This window comes from Fistularia commersonii, chromosome 28, assembly GCF_037954325.1.
Source record: "Fistularia commersonii isolate RoL2024-O1a breed Wild chromosome 28, RoL_Fcom_v1.0, whole genome shotgun sequence".
NCBI classification, from domain to species: Eukaryota; Metazoa; Chordata; class Actinopteri; order Syngnathiformes; family Fistulariidae; genus Fistularia; species Fistularia commersonii.
This window is the reverse complement of record NC_141311.1, coordinates 3,442,473-3,456,109: the sequence shown is the minus strand read 5'-3', so window position 1 is coordinate 3,456,109 and position 13,637 is coordinate 3,442,473. Positions and strand designations below refer to the sequence as shown.

At 41.0% G+C, this 13,637-nt stretch overlaps 1 protein-coding gene across 1 annotated transcript; it reads left to right on the top strand.

The window, feature by feature from the left end:
• Positions 1-2,931: 2,931 nt before the first annotated feature.
• On the top strand, positions 2,932-12,782 carry LOC147217199 (ligand-gated cation channel ZACN-like). Its single transcript, XM_086176428.1, has 10 exons — positions 2,932-3,118; positions 3,203-3,348; positions 3,438-3,482; positions 3,560-3,666; positions 3,756-3,925; positions 6,210-6,325; positions 6,420-6,630; positions 7,620-7,778; positions 7,851-7,915; positions 12,657-12,782. The coding sequence occupies exons 1-10, from the start codon at positions 3,085-3,087 to the stop codon at positions 12,780-12,782; spliced, it is 1,179 nt and encodes a 392-aa protein (XP_086032554.1). The 5' UTR covers positions 2,932-3,084.
• Positions 12,783-13,637: the final 855 nt, after the last annotated feature.

The window sequence follows — 13,637 nt, the reverse complement described above, 5'->3', positions numbered from 1 at the left end:
TTGTTTACCGTTCGCTCCGGTAACAAGCACATAAATGCTAAAAACAAAATACTTCTTCCCGATATCGGACGATAAAAGAACCATAAACAGAAAGGAAAACAAAAGTAAGGTATTAAAGATGGAGACGGGATCTGAAAAACAATCTCAAAACGCTCGTCTCGGCCGTAGGATTTGAGTGCTTGGAGGAAATACATGCATTCTCCTCTTCCTCCCGTTGATAAAACACATTGAGAAACATTTTCAGCAAAAAGACATTTGGGTTTTATTACAGGAACACAGGGAGGAACGGTGGCAGAGCGCTTCCGCCTCACAGCAAGAAGCTCCCCGTTAAGGCCTCCCACAGTCCAAAACATGCAGGAGGTTCAGTGCCCAAACCCATAGAGGGAGAATTAGATTTGATTCAACTTTATTGTCAATACAAATATGTACAAGTATAACGCATGGCAATGCAATTTAGCACCTAAGCAGGAGTGCAAAAAAGCAGCAAGTGCAGATCTAATTGAAAAAATGAACAGTGTGTTCATGGTATCTTCCAGATTTCCAGATAGGGTACTAAGACTATATCATTCAGATGGATATGTGCATTAAATGTAATTGACAGTCGTAATAGACATTGAATAGGACATAAATAAATATGGATAGCGGCTGCCTCGGGTTACTAATGTACTGTAGTCTTGTGTGGCAGTGTGAGTGTGTGTACAGTGTTTGATCCGACTGTATATACATCTCTATCATCGCCGTGCAGTGAGGTTCATGGCTGGTGAAGCACTGACTTCATCATGATCCTCCATTTTGAAAGTGGGGAGAGGAAAGAAATATATGGGCGGCTGCTCTTGTCTTGCTAACTCTAGCTTGCCGTCACTGTATTCTGCAGCCGAGGAGTCGCAAGATGAATTCCTGGGATCATGAGCGCCCCCTACCTCGAGGCAGGAGAACTGCGTGCCTCACTTAGTGGCTCTTTGCAGCTGTTTAATGATCCCTCAGCACAAGAAACTAGTACCTGGCTTACAGTTGTTGATAAAAAATAAAACTATACATTGGAAAGGTGGTTCATAGAGCGAAAGTGTTTATGCATTTTAATAGCGACAGCAATATTGTCTTAGTGCAGAGCATGGCGGCAGTCAGACGTCATTGCGCAATCTGCGTTGAGGCTCAACAGTCCGTGCCCTCACCGCATGTCTCTTCTCGGTATTTGAACACTTTATGTGAAAATCCAGCCATTTTAAATGAAAAACATTCTAAAACTGGTCAGGTTAAATAACAACTACCTTTTTCTAGTGCAAATCATTGATAGATATAACCATTTAATTTTCTATTCTTTTGACATTTTTATTCTTTTGAAGATTGCCAAGTGAGGCACGGCCTCTGCTGCCTCCCCTGACTGCACCTCACTGGTCTCTATATGACTTGTGAATGGATGAATGAATGAATAAGCAAATGAAGGAATGAACTAATGAACAAATGTATAAATGAATGAATGTACGAACAAATGAATTAATATGTCAGCCTGTGATTGACTGGCGGGCTGTCCAGGTTGAAGCCGCCTCTCGTCCACTAACAGCTGGGATAGACTCCAGCCCCCAATAATGAATGAATGAATAATGTGACCCATATAAAAATGTAAGATTTCTCATTTCCTTCAGTTGTTCCATCATCAATAGAGTCTTTGTCTTCTTTTCCTTCTGCTTTTCCCTTCAAGGGTCGCCAGAGCGACTCAACCTCCTCCATCAAACCCTATTCCACCTTCATATCCTCTCTCACTACGTCCATAAATCTTCTCTTTGGTCTTCCTCTAGACCTTATCGGTGTCTGGCGCCCTTCACCCAGTTGCACTATCTAGTATATTCCTTGCCAAGCATCACATAAAACATAACAAAAAATATATATAAGCCCAGCAGTTAGCAGTTAGAAGCTTCAGGGGTCAGCAACCTGCAGCTCTTGGTCCCTCTGATGCGGCTTTTGAGTATTTAACTAAAATGTATTTTATTTTAGTTCGTTCATTTTTAAATGTAATTTTAAATGCGAAGAGTGTGGCAATCTTGTAACATCTAAATAAAACGTGTCAAAATGTTTTTTGTCGCTCTTAATAAGCGACAGCACGCGCCAGGAAAAGGAAAGGACGGCATTTTTGGTTCGCTTCCAGTGGATCATTTATGTTCGGCTCTTTTGAATAAATACAAGACATTGAATATTTTGCTTACCAGTAACCTTCAACCCAACGTCTTTTTTCCGAAGTTCAAAATGTTTTGCTGCATGCAGAAATGTAATTTCGTTTTATCTGCATTTGTTCGTTGATTTAAAAAAAAAAATGTAACACATATTTGATTTATACACAACAGAACGGCAAAAAAAATAAAATTGAAATTAAAAAAAATTCATTTTAAATTTCAAAAGGGTGGTGTGGCTTCTTGTGGGGAAACGGGTCCAAGTGGCTCTTTGAGTTTTAAAGATTGTCAACCCCTGTTCTCAACCGTACAGCTCAACCTGCTTGAACGCCTTTTTTAACCTTCCAAAGTCATAAGGGTAAATAGAAATTCAATATTTTATAATAGAAAAAAAATCTCACACAGAGAGAAACACTTTGGAGTTACTCTGGTCTTTCAAAGCTCTTCAAATCTTAATTCTGAATCATTTCAAGCAGAAAAAACACACATCCCATTTTGACATAACAAACACCTTTGAAGGAGTTGCGGTGGATTCTGCAACCCGATATGCAAAGCGAACGCCCGTCTTTGTCGCGCATTCGTGACTGGGAGTCCTTTTGTCCGGCGGGGAAGAATAGCCAGGTATATTTACAAATAGCAGCTGGGGCCGTCTGCTGAGCACACAACGGGGAGTAAACACATGGTGGCTGTTTAGCGAGGGACGCCCCGAACATAGTTTAATTAATCAGTCTTTGGTATTCTTACACACCGCTGCAAACCGGTGATGCGGTTCCCCCCCCTTTTACGTGAGACTCTCACTCTTGCAAATATTTGTTTTATGTCACTCAAACAACCCTATTTAAAGGCCATTCTGGAGACAGGGGGACACGGGGACGGTGAGAAAGTGTAGCAGTCGGTCGGTAAACCTTCACAGACAGTGATGAATGTGTTCCTGCTAACACTCCTCTCTATAGGTAAGTGACCACTCCGACAAAATGTGCAGGAATGTTTACTGTTTAAAAAAAAAAAAAAAAAAGAGATTCCGCGTCTGCCTTTAGGATGCGGGCGCGTCGGGTCCGAATGCACGAGCCGCAGATGCCTGGCTCAAAAGCTGATCGATATGGGATTTTTATCGCAGCCGCAAAACGAAAACTGCACTCAGATAATAAAGGTGCCGTTCATGGAGTATCAGACGCTCTCTGTCGTGAGTATCGTTTCCATATCGACGCGTCGATTGTCAAGTTCATCCGTCACGTCGCTGCCTAAGCACGTTTATCGTCCCCCCGCCGACAGGACACGAAGACCCTCCGCTTGATCAGTCGCCTCCAAGCTACAATTGTAAGTGACCGCGATCGACGTGCGCGTTTTGCAACATCGGTTTTTCATCTGAATTCGTTTGGATTTTCAACCCGCAGGTATGGAGAGATCCCGAATTACAGTGGGACACCTCCGTCTATCGGCATGACGCGGTGGTCCTCCCCGTAAGTAAAGTCTGGACTCCGGAGCTCCACGTAACAAACGGGTACGTCTTCTCGAAATCGGTCCATGATCCGACGACGTGCGCAGAAACCGAATGACGTCGCGGCTGTTTCTCTATGGACGGGTTTTTAGGATAATTACCAGCATGAAGCACAGCTCCCGCGACCTGCTGGTGTTCAGTAACGGCACCTTAATGCACACGGTCATCATAAACGCGGAGGTGAACTGCGAGGTCAACCTGTTCAACTACCCGTTCGCTGCTGATGAATGTCCCGTGGCGATCCAGAGCTGGTCCACTAATGGTGAGCTCAGACCGGATTTCTGTGGTTTAACGTCTTCTTGGTTGTTGTGCTTGTCTGGTGCAACGATCATGAATGTCAAATCAAGTTATTGATGATATAACACATGGTTCATGAACCTTTTTGAGCCAAAGAAGTCGAATATTTCTAAATATATTTTATTGAGAGCCATATAGTAGTTTTTACGTCTAATAAATTAAATATATCATACTTTTAATGAGACCTCTGGTGGTGCATGGATTTGTTCAAAGTGTCAATTTATATTTGACCGTTTCATCAGTGCAATTTTATCATTGCAAAATAGTCATACCGAACATCCAAATGTAAATTCCTCTGTCTAGCCTGGAATGCAAGGTAATCAACGTTTTTTTTCTTTTTCGCCTTATTTTCCGTTACAAGGGTTGAAGCGGATAAACTTGTTGGCTATCTGACAAAATTGATTTCTTTACCTTTACAATGACCCGGATGCGTTCGGAAGCCATTGGTTCCCGACCCGTCAGACGGGTGACTGGTGAAATTTATCTTCAAAACTGATTTCTGTTTACTTTAAAATGACACAGTATTATGAAGAAATATCACAAGTATTTTAAAATCAGTTCCAAACTGATTTTTTTTTTCAACTCAAAATTGTCTGGGAGCCATATACTGTCACCGGAAGAGCCATATATGGCTCGCGAGCCATAGGTTCCCGACCGCTGATATAACAGAATGCAAATATGCTGGCTATAACAGGGAAAATCTCTGTGCACGTCTGCCTTTCAAACACACACACATGCATTCATTCATTATCTATAATGCTTATACTGCAGTCAGGGTCGTGGAGAGAGGGAGCTGTCCAAGCTTTTATTGGGCGAGAGGCTCACAGGATATACCAAAATTTACTCGCTCATATCTACATTAAATGCACATACAACCATCCACCCTCTCATCAATGTCATTTAAATACACAAAGATTCGCGCTTTCATTCACACGTCATAGAGACATACAAAAATTCACTCATTCATACATCTCATGGACACGCAACCATTCACCCTCTCATTCGCCTGTCATTTAAACATGCAAAAATTCACCCTCTCATTCACACATCATATAGACATATAAAAAAAACACTCGTTCATACATAATTAAAACATGCAAAGATTCACTCTCTCATTCACACGTCATATACACATATAAAAATTCACTTGTTCATGTATCATTTAAATATACATAAATTCTCTCATTCACATGTTATTCTGCACTTTAAACTCATTCATATTTATGTCACCCTTCATACACCTGCATCAAGTATGTAACTATGCACTGCGTAAATAACTTTAACATTTATTTTCTATTTTTTTAATAACCTGTTCATGCTTTGGGCCGGGAGCTCTCATCGCAAAATTTCACCGTGCCTGCACAATGACAATTAAAAATTTTTGAATTGATTCACTCTCTCACTAAAATAACTTTTATATATATATATATATATATATATATATATATATATATATATACTGCTCAAAAAAATAAAGGGAACACTTGAACAACACAATGTAACTCCAAGTCAATCACACTTCTGTGAAATCATAGTGTCCACTCAGGAAGCAACACAGATTCATTTTGACTTGTTTTAAGGACATTACATCAAAGTTGGATCAGCCTGGAGTTTGTTTTTACACTTTAATTTTGAGTGTGATTCCTAATCCAGACCTCCATGGGTTGATACAATTGATTTCCATCGATCATTTTTGTGTGATTTTGTTGTCAGTACATTCAACTGTGTAAAGAGCAAAGTATTTCATAAGAATATTTCATTCATTTAGATCTAGGATGTGTTTTTTAAGTGTTCCCTTTATTTTTTTGAGCAGTGTATATACATATATTTTTTTTAATAACCCCTTCATGCTTCGGTCCGGGAGCTCTCATCAAAAAAATTCACCGTGCCTGCACAATGACAATCAAAAATATTGATTCTTGATTCACTCTCACTCATACATCAGACGGACACATACAAAAATTAACCCTCTTATTCACATCTGGACCTTTCAGGATCTCAAATGAACCTCCTGCATGTCTTTGAATGCAGGAGGAAACACACGCCACGCCACACCGACCGCTAACCGCTAGGTCACTGTGCTGCCTAAACTTAGCTTCTTTCACTCATTATCATTCTGCAAAAAAGCACACACACAGACCTTCATTGAAACATTTCCTTTCACGTGATGCGAATCATTCTGTCGAATAATTTTGCTGCAAAGTAAATACAATGTATCGATTAACCTAGAAATGATCCGCTTCAATCAGGATGCGGAACCGAGCTGGTGCTGGGCGAGCTGTGGATGGTCGACAGCACCCACGGAGACTGGCAGACGGAGGAAGTGGTCTTGGAGAAACAGCGAGACGACCGCAATTACATCCTGGTAGCTCCGTTATTCTTCCGCGCCGACGTGGCGAGATGGTTTTTGTTTCGGGAAACAGAAGAGCGTGATTAAAGATGAGGCCGATCCCCCGCAGGTCCGCCTGAGCATCAAGTACCTGAACCCTTTTATAACGTTGCTGCTGCCCAGTATTCTGATCATCCTCGCCGACACGGCCAGCTTCGCCCTGCCGCTGGGAGGCGGCGAGCGAAACTGCTTCAAGATCACCCTGGTGCTCAGCTTCACCATGTTCCTCCTCATCCTGAACGAACAGCTTCCCGGTGACAGCCACTGCAGCCCCATCATCCGTCAGTCACGTAACACATTAACAATTTGACCTTTTGGATCGGTTTAAATCAGTGGTTCTTAACCTTGTTAGAGGTACTGAGCCCAACCAGTTTCATATGCGCACTCGCCAAACCCTTCTTTATTGGGAAAATATTTCATTTTTTTTCAAATTCAAGACAAAGGTCTATATTTTTATTCCCCGTCTCCATGCAGCTGAAGGAAGTGTTGCAGGACCAGAATTGCTCAACTTGGCATTGCAGATCACGCAGTTTGGACGCCGACTCCCATCAGGTTTTGTTATCCGCGTGAATCCGTATTGCACATATTTGTGCGACCGCTTTCCTTTTTTTGCTCGACATAATGAATATGAAGGGATTAAAATCCCACGACGTACCATCGCGACATTCGCAAGTCGACTACTGAGCGCGGAGATGGGCCGGGCTACGTAGCGTGATCACCTGCAGCCGGTGATGGACAAGCGGGGCGTGTTATCAATTCTACAAGTCGGGTGTGTCTTGACCTCCGCCGAACCCCTGAGACTGACGCAGCATCGCACCCAGGTTAAGAACCACTGGTCTAAATGAAAGTTTGAATCGTTCTTGTCGAAAGACTTGCATTTCTACACTTGAAGACGTTTCAGCCCTCGTCCCGGAGGCTTCTTTAGTTCTGATGACCTGTGGGGTGTTTTCCGAATAGAACCGCCAGGGTTTTATACAAATATATCCGTGTCTGTGCAGGTTCTCGTGGTGAATTCTTGTCGAAATCTTCTTGTCAAGACGATTTCGACAAGAATTGATATATTCGGAAACTCCCAACGGGTCGTGAGAAATGGAGAACCTTCTGGGACGAGGGCGGGAACGACTTCAAGTGAAGAAATTCAAGTCCAGTTGCCACGACAAGAAGATTTCAACAAGAATACCCCATGACCTGGATGACTGAGAACCTCCATAGAAAAGTGTGAGTCACACACCATGTGTGTGTGTGTGTGTGTGTGTGTGTTGTGTTGCAGGAACTCACTTCTGCGTTTGTCTAATCCTGCTGGTGTTGAGCACGCTGGTCTCCATGGTGCTGACTCGGGTGGCCAAGGACGGGGGAAATATCTTCTGCGGCTGTTTGAAAGAGTCAAACCTTGCGAATGCGGGGAAACAGGAAGCGAACGATGCAACAGGTGAGGAAGCACGATTGCACGTCAACACGACGCACTCGGCCGTCCGGCTGATCGTTCTTCCCGTTTCCGCAGAAGTGAAAGCAGACATCAGCGTCGTCCAGCTGGACTCTGAGGACAATCAAATGCTCAGAAAGCTGGTGAGATTCGTAGAAAATTTGAACTCCATGAAACTGGAGGCTGAGAAGAGTCAGATGCTGGCTGACAGAATTGATAAGATCTTCTTTTGGTTTTATTTCATTTCGGCTATCGCATACTTTTTCGGTATGATTTATGTGTTAGTTTATCACAAATGTAAGGTTAACCACTTTGATTTCTGGTATTAAATAATAAAAATTGAAAAACAAAAAAAATGTACTTCCCTGATACTGCATGCTGGTGTTGCTCAGAGTGGCTGAAGAGTAAAAAGCATGCTTGACTCTTCAGTTATAATAATAATAATAATATAACTAAAAGAACTTTCAATAATATTTAAAAAAAAAAAAAATCTGCTTATTTTCTCTCTTCTTCCATCTCAGCAATTTTGTGTCAAAATTTTTAATTCAAAGTGCAAATCTAAGGAGTCAACTCCATTGGGGGACCATAAAACAATTACAATAACGGATTCATTATTTATCTTGCTTTCTTACATTTGATATGTACTGTGTAGCACAGCTAATCAATCAGTGGAGATATCAATAAATGAAAGAATAGAGTAATAAAATAAAACAAAGTACATGCCCATATCCTTATCTCAATACAGTAACTGTATTTTAACTTTGACCATTCAAATTTCATATTTATATTTCATTGTATTTCTTATTCTCCCTCCTTCCTACTATTATCTATTACTGTTATGTTTTTGCTTGAAACTCTGGCACAACAATTTCCTTCAGGATAAATAAAGTTGTTCTCATCTCATCTCATCTCATTTTAAATGGTTGGGGGGGTTGCATAAATGATGATTTTAATGCAATATTTTGGAAACAACCTGATAATAGCCAGGGGAATGTTTGTGCTGATACATAAAAAACATAAAATGGAGTACTTTCCTGACTCAATTTCCTCCCAGATCAAAATAGTTTGTGATTGTGATTCACTGCATGAGTGACAAACCGACGCGCCACTGAAAGACGCGTCTCTGTCGCCATCTAGTGATCGATAAGCTGCAGTCCTTTTCCTCCTCCAGCTCAAAAAAAAAAACAATTTCTGTGACCAACTTCATTTTCAATAAGCGTGTAAAGAATCTTACTTGACTCTTAGTTCCAATTCTTTATAAGAAGACCAGAATGTTCATAGAGAAAAATAGAAATGTCATATATTCAGACTATATGCAGAATTCCACCAGTTATAATACTTTATTACTTCCCAAGAAAGTCACCATTTTTTATAGAAAATACACACAAGATCTATATCTTGAAAAACACATATTTTCTCCCCACTTCCAACATTTCAGTTTCTATTATTTATTTTTTTGGTGTTATTAAAAACAACAAAAAAGTCAAAAAAGTGTCCCTCGCCACATACAAGGTATGAAATCAATATATATATATATATATATATATATACTGCTCAAAAAAATAAAGTGAACACTTAAACAACACAATAACCCCAAGTCAATCACACTTCTGTGAAATCAAACTGTCCACTTAGGAAGCAGCACTGATTCATTTGGACTTGTTTCAAGGACATTGTCGTGTTTTTCCACATTTATTTTGAGTGTGACTCCAAATCCAGACCACCATAGGTTGATACATTTGATTTCCATTCATCATTTATGTGTGATTTTGTTGTCCGCACATTCATCTTTGTAAAGAAAAAAGTATTTAATAGGAATATTTCATTGATTCAGATCTAGGATGTGTTATTTTAGTGCTCCCTTTATATTTTTTGAGCAGTGTACAAATTAATAATCGATTAACTGTTATAATGCTAACAAAACTCCCCGTAGAAAATAACAGTATTTGTTTAATACTTGCTTATAGAAGCACATTCATTTCACACATCAGTGAAAATACACCCGTCCCTTCGTACCGCAGAGGAGCGGGTCAGAGTGACGCTGTAAACTTTATCCCCCAAAACTTTACTGGGGTTCGGCTGCAATAAATTTTGCACTTGCTATTGTTATAGTTAATAAAGACTCGAGAATAAAAACACAGGAGAAAAACCCCACACATCCTACAAATAATAACAGGTATAAAAGAGCAGGAGTTTGGTGTGTCTGACCGGCTGTTCTTGTCACGCTGCAGAGGCATCACTGGTCTTAGTGTCAGGGCTTGTCCGCTTTCTTTACTGCCTTTTTCAATAAAAAGAGAATCTAGGTTCAATGCGATGCACTCTTAAAAGATGCAAAGATGGGATTGAAAGTGCTTTTCAAATACCTTCCTGAAAATCTGTGTCACGAGGTAATTGTTTGCTAGGCTTCTTAGCTGAGACCCGCCGCCCACCTTGCACCTGACGTAGCCGTACAGGTTGGCAAATTGTAGCACCAAACTTGTAACCACTAAAACCTTGGGGGGGAGGGAGACAAAACATCACAAATGAATATCCGCTGCTGAAGTTGACATGACAGGAAAAAAAAAAAAAAAACACCAACCAGCCATTTAACGTTGGCAGAAACGATGACGCTGAACATAAAAACCACCCAGAAGAAGGGGAAAACGATAATGCCGATCCAGAAGATTTTCGAATCGGCGCTGGGGCCTGCGCTCTGGTTGGTTTTCTGTTAAAAGAGTAAAAAGCATGCTTGACTCTTCAGTTATAAAAACAACAGAAATAAAAGGACTTTTCCCAAATTGATATTCTGTCATAGCATACAGTATGGGGAAAAAAAAAACTTCGTCTTGGCAATTCAGTATCGAGTTTTAAATCAAAGTGCACATCTCAGGATTTAACTCCATTGGGGGAGCTTTCAGTTAAAAAAAACAATGCGTCCAAATCATCATTTTATGCAATCCATTTTATATCATATAATCCATAATTTTTGGCCAAATTTTGCATTGCCGCACAGTCTTGGATCTTCTGGCTACATTACGCATGCTCGACAAATGCCGATATGATGCAAGGTCAACGCTCTCACACCCTATTTTTAATATTCCTCCTTCTCAGCCTTCCGGCCTTTGTTGGCTACACGAGCACATTCTTTTGGTACGAAGGGAACGCATTGCCATTGTGAAATTCCATGGAATTCCTCCGTCACATTGGGTTTTTTTTTTTCCACTGTACTTATGTTTGACTTGCACGTGGGAAAATATCCTTGCACAACCATTAATTGACAGGTGTAACAGAGCCGCGGAAATATCAGCTTGGTACCTGAGACGCGTACAATTATGTCCCGCTTACCTCCCTGGATTCAAAAATCCACTGGCTATTTCCGGCTTCATCTATGTGATTCCACCATCGAAGGCCAACCATGAGTCTGCCAGATATGTTCTGGTTGTAATTAAAAAAAAAAGAGAGAGAAAGAAAAACAAATATTTCTGGAAATAAAAGCACAGAACTACGATGTAATCTGAGTCGGTAATTAAAAACGAACACCTGCCAGTTCAGAGCTGAAGGCTTAATGTCGTTCTGCATACATTTGCGAAAACTGGAGACATTTATTCATACACTGGTGGCACAGGCTGTTATCACGTGCACTCACACACTCACACAATCATGCAGGAGAGCATTCAGAGTTTAATTATGAAGCTCCAGGACACTTCAGTAAAGTCTCAAACCCAATTATCGGCGGGTATTTGCACTTTACCACCTGAGCCGCGCCTTCAGGCTGTAAGTCAACACATGCTTGAGTGGAGACGGATGCAGACTTGGGGAAGTTCTATATATACGCCATATATTTCCTGAAATGCTGACAGTAAGCAGACATATTTGACTTAATGTAGATACTAAACAGACAACGTGATCTTTTGTAATATGTTTGTAGGAACAGGTGAGTCAATATGAAGCATTCGTGACATGGAGTTATGAGAAAATAAATGTAGTTTTCAATACTATGAATTAGAAAATGAAGCCAGTTGCCATTAAACAGCTAAAAATGTAATCTGAGTTAGTCTTATGGGTATAAGAATTGTTTAGCTTTAGTTTTTCTATTTTCACCCTTTTTTTTTGGTTTGCTTTTGCTTTTTAATTGTCTCTCTATTTGTATTTATATTCATATTTATTGCCACTTATAACTGTTACGCTGCTGTGATAAAAGAATTCTCCCTATGGGGATCAATAAAGTTTATCTTATCTTCTTGTTTTTCTTTCTAATGCAATATTGATGTCTTAAAGTGTGAGCTAAACGGGTTTTATCGTTTGTTTAAGGGGTGAAGGGAGCTGAAAAAAAAGCAATGAATAGAGAGATTCAACTAACCTGACGAACGAGTCTGCGAATGAAAGCGAACGCATTGAGCAAAAGAGGAAAAGCATGCATAGAATGCACACGTCACTGAGGATCAGGGAACCGAGAGAAACACACAGGTCGTGTGTTTAAAATTTAAAAGAATAAATACCTCCCTTGGGGTTGTTTATGTTTCAATGTTTATGTGTGTTTAACAAATCAAGTACAAAGGATGTCTGTGGAGGTTCTCGGTCTTCCAGGTCAAGATGAATTCTTGTCCAGATCTTCTTGCCTTGAGGACTGGACTTGAGTTTCTTCACTTGAAGACGTCCGAGAGGCTACTTCGGTTCTCATCTCCGAAGAAACCTCTCGGTCGAGGGGTGAAACATCCCCAAGTGAAGAAACTCAAGTCCAGTTGCCAAGACAAGAAGATTTGGACCAGTACAAATGAATTTTAAAAAAAGGGACTTCCACTTCCTGTGTGACGTGTATGGTGTCATCAGATGATTATAATCATAATTATAAGCTATAATTTCCCAGTTTTGGGGCTCAGGAATGAACATCCGTCTCTGTTCCAGGAGCTGAGACCCTTCTTCACCACCACCACCCCCACCTTGACGGTCCAGAAGTCGCAGGAGAGCAGCAGGATGACGGCGACCATGCAGGCGATGGAGCCGGTGTCGAGACCGTCGCACAGCAGGTAGACCAGCACGGCGACGGTCCTGAAGAACAGGTGGAAGAAGGAGGCCACCGGATGCCTGCGCGACAACCGCCACACGCACTATCACGTCACGTCACGGTAACCGCCGCGATGGAGACTGTTATTGTTATTCTCACCTGACGTAGGACTTCTTTTCTCTGACGTCATGGCCGTCGTCACCGAACGGGGGGACTTCCGGGTTGCGGGGGCTCTGCGGATGTCACAAAAACACACCGACGGAGTCCGTGAACGCAACGCGACGCGCACGCAATGTATCGATTCTTCATAGAGAAAAGCGCGATGGGATCGATCACCTGTGTCCGCATGGCGACGCCTCGGGACGCTACTTCCTGGTTGGTGACGTGGATGTAAACAAGGTCGCGTGCCGAGGGACGAGTCAGGGTGCGCGCCCTCGAACGTGCCCGATGGAATGACTACGGCGCCCTCTGATTGGCTGATTGAACTGTTTTCAGTGATTCATTGATGTGGACATTTAAGGAAATGACAAATATTGTTGTCTAGTTTTCATCTTACAATACGTGTGTGTGTGTGTGTGTGTGTGTGTGTGTGTGTGTGTCTTTATATATATGTATATATATATATATATATATATATACATATGCAAACATACATAGACACATAGACACACACACACATATATATATACATATATATGTATATACACACACACACACACACACACACACACACACACATATATATATATATATATGCAAAGACACACATACTTTATAATGTATTTCTATTCAAAGTAGTCCTTTGAATATTTACTGGACTATAGCCCATTATAGTTCAGATTCAAGCTGACAAATATATCTTTAGATAAAGGAACTGTTTC

What these genes read in the sequence shown, in the direction of transcription:
- LOC147217199 (XM_086176428.1), top strand. Translation starts at nt 3,085, where the DNA reads ATGAATGTGTTCCTGCTAACACTCCTCTCTATAG. An exon ending in CCAGAGCTGGTCCACTAATG is followed by an intron (nt 3,926 to 6,209) that starts GTGAGCTCAGAC and finishes CGCTTCAATCAG; the next exon opens with GATGCGGAACCGAGCTGGTG. An exon ending in ATCAAATGCTCAGAAAGCTG is followed by an intron (nt 7,916 to 12,656) that starts GTGAGATTCGTA and finishes TCTCTGTTCCAG; the next exon opens with GAGCTGAGACCCTTCTTCAC.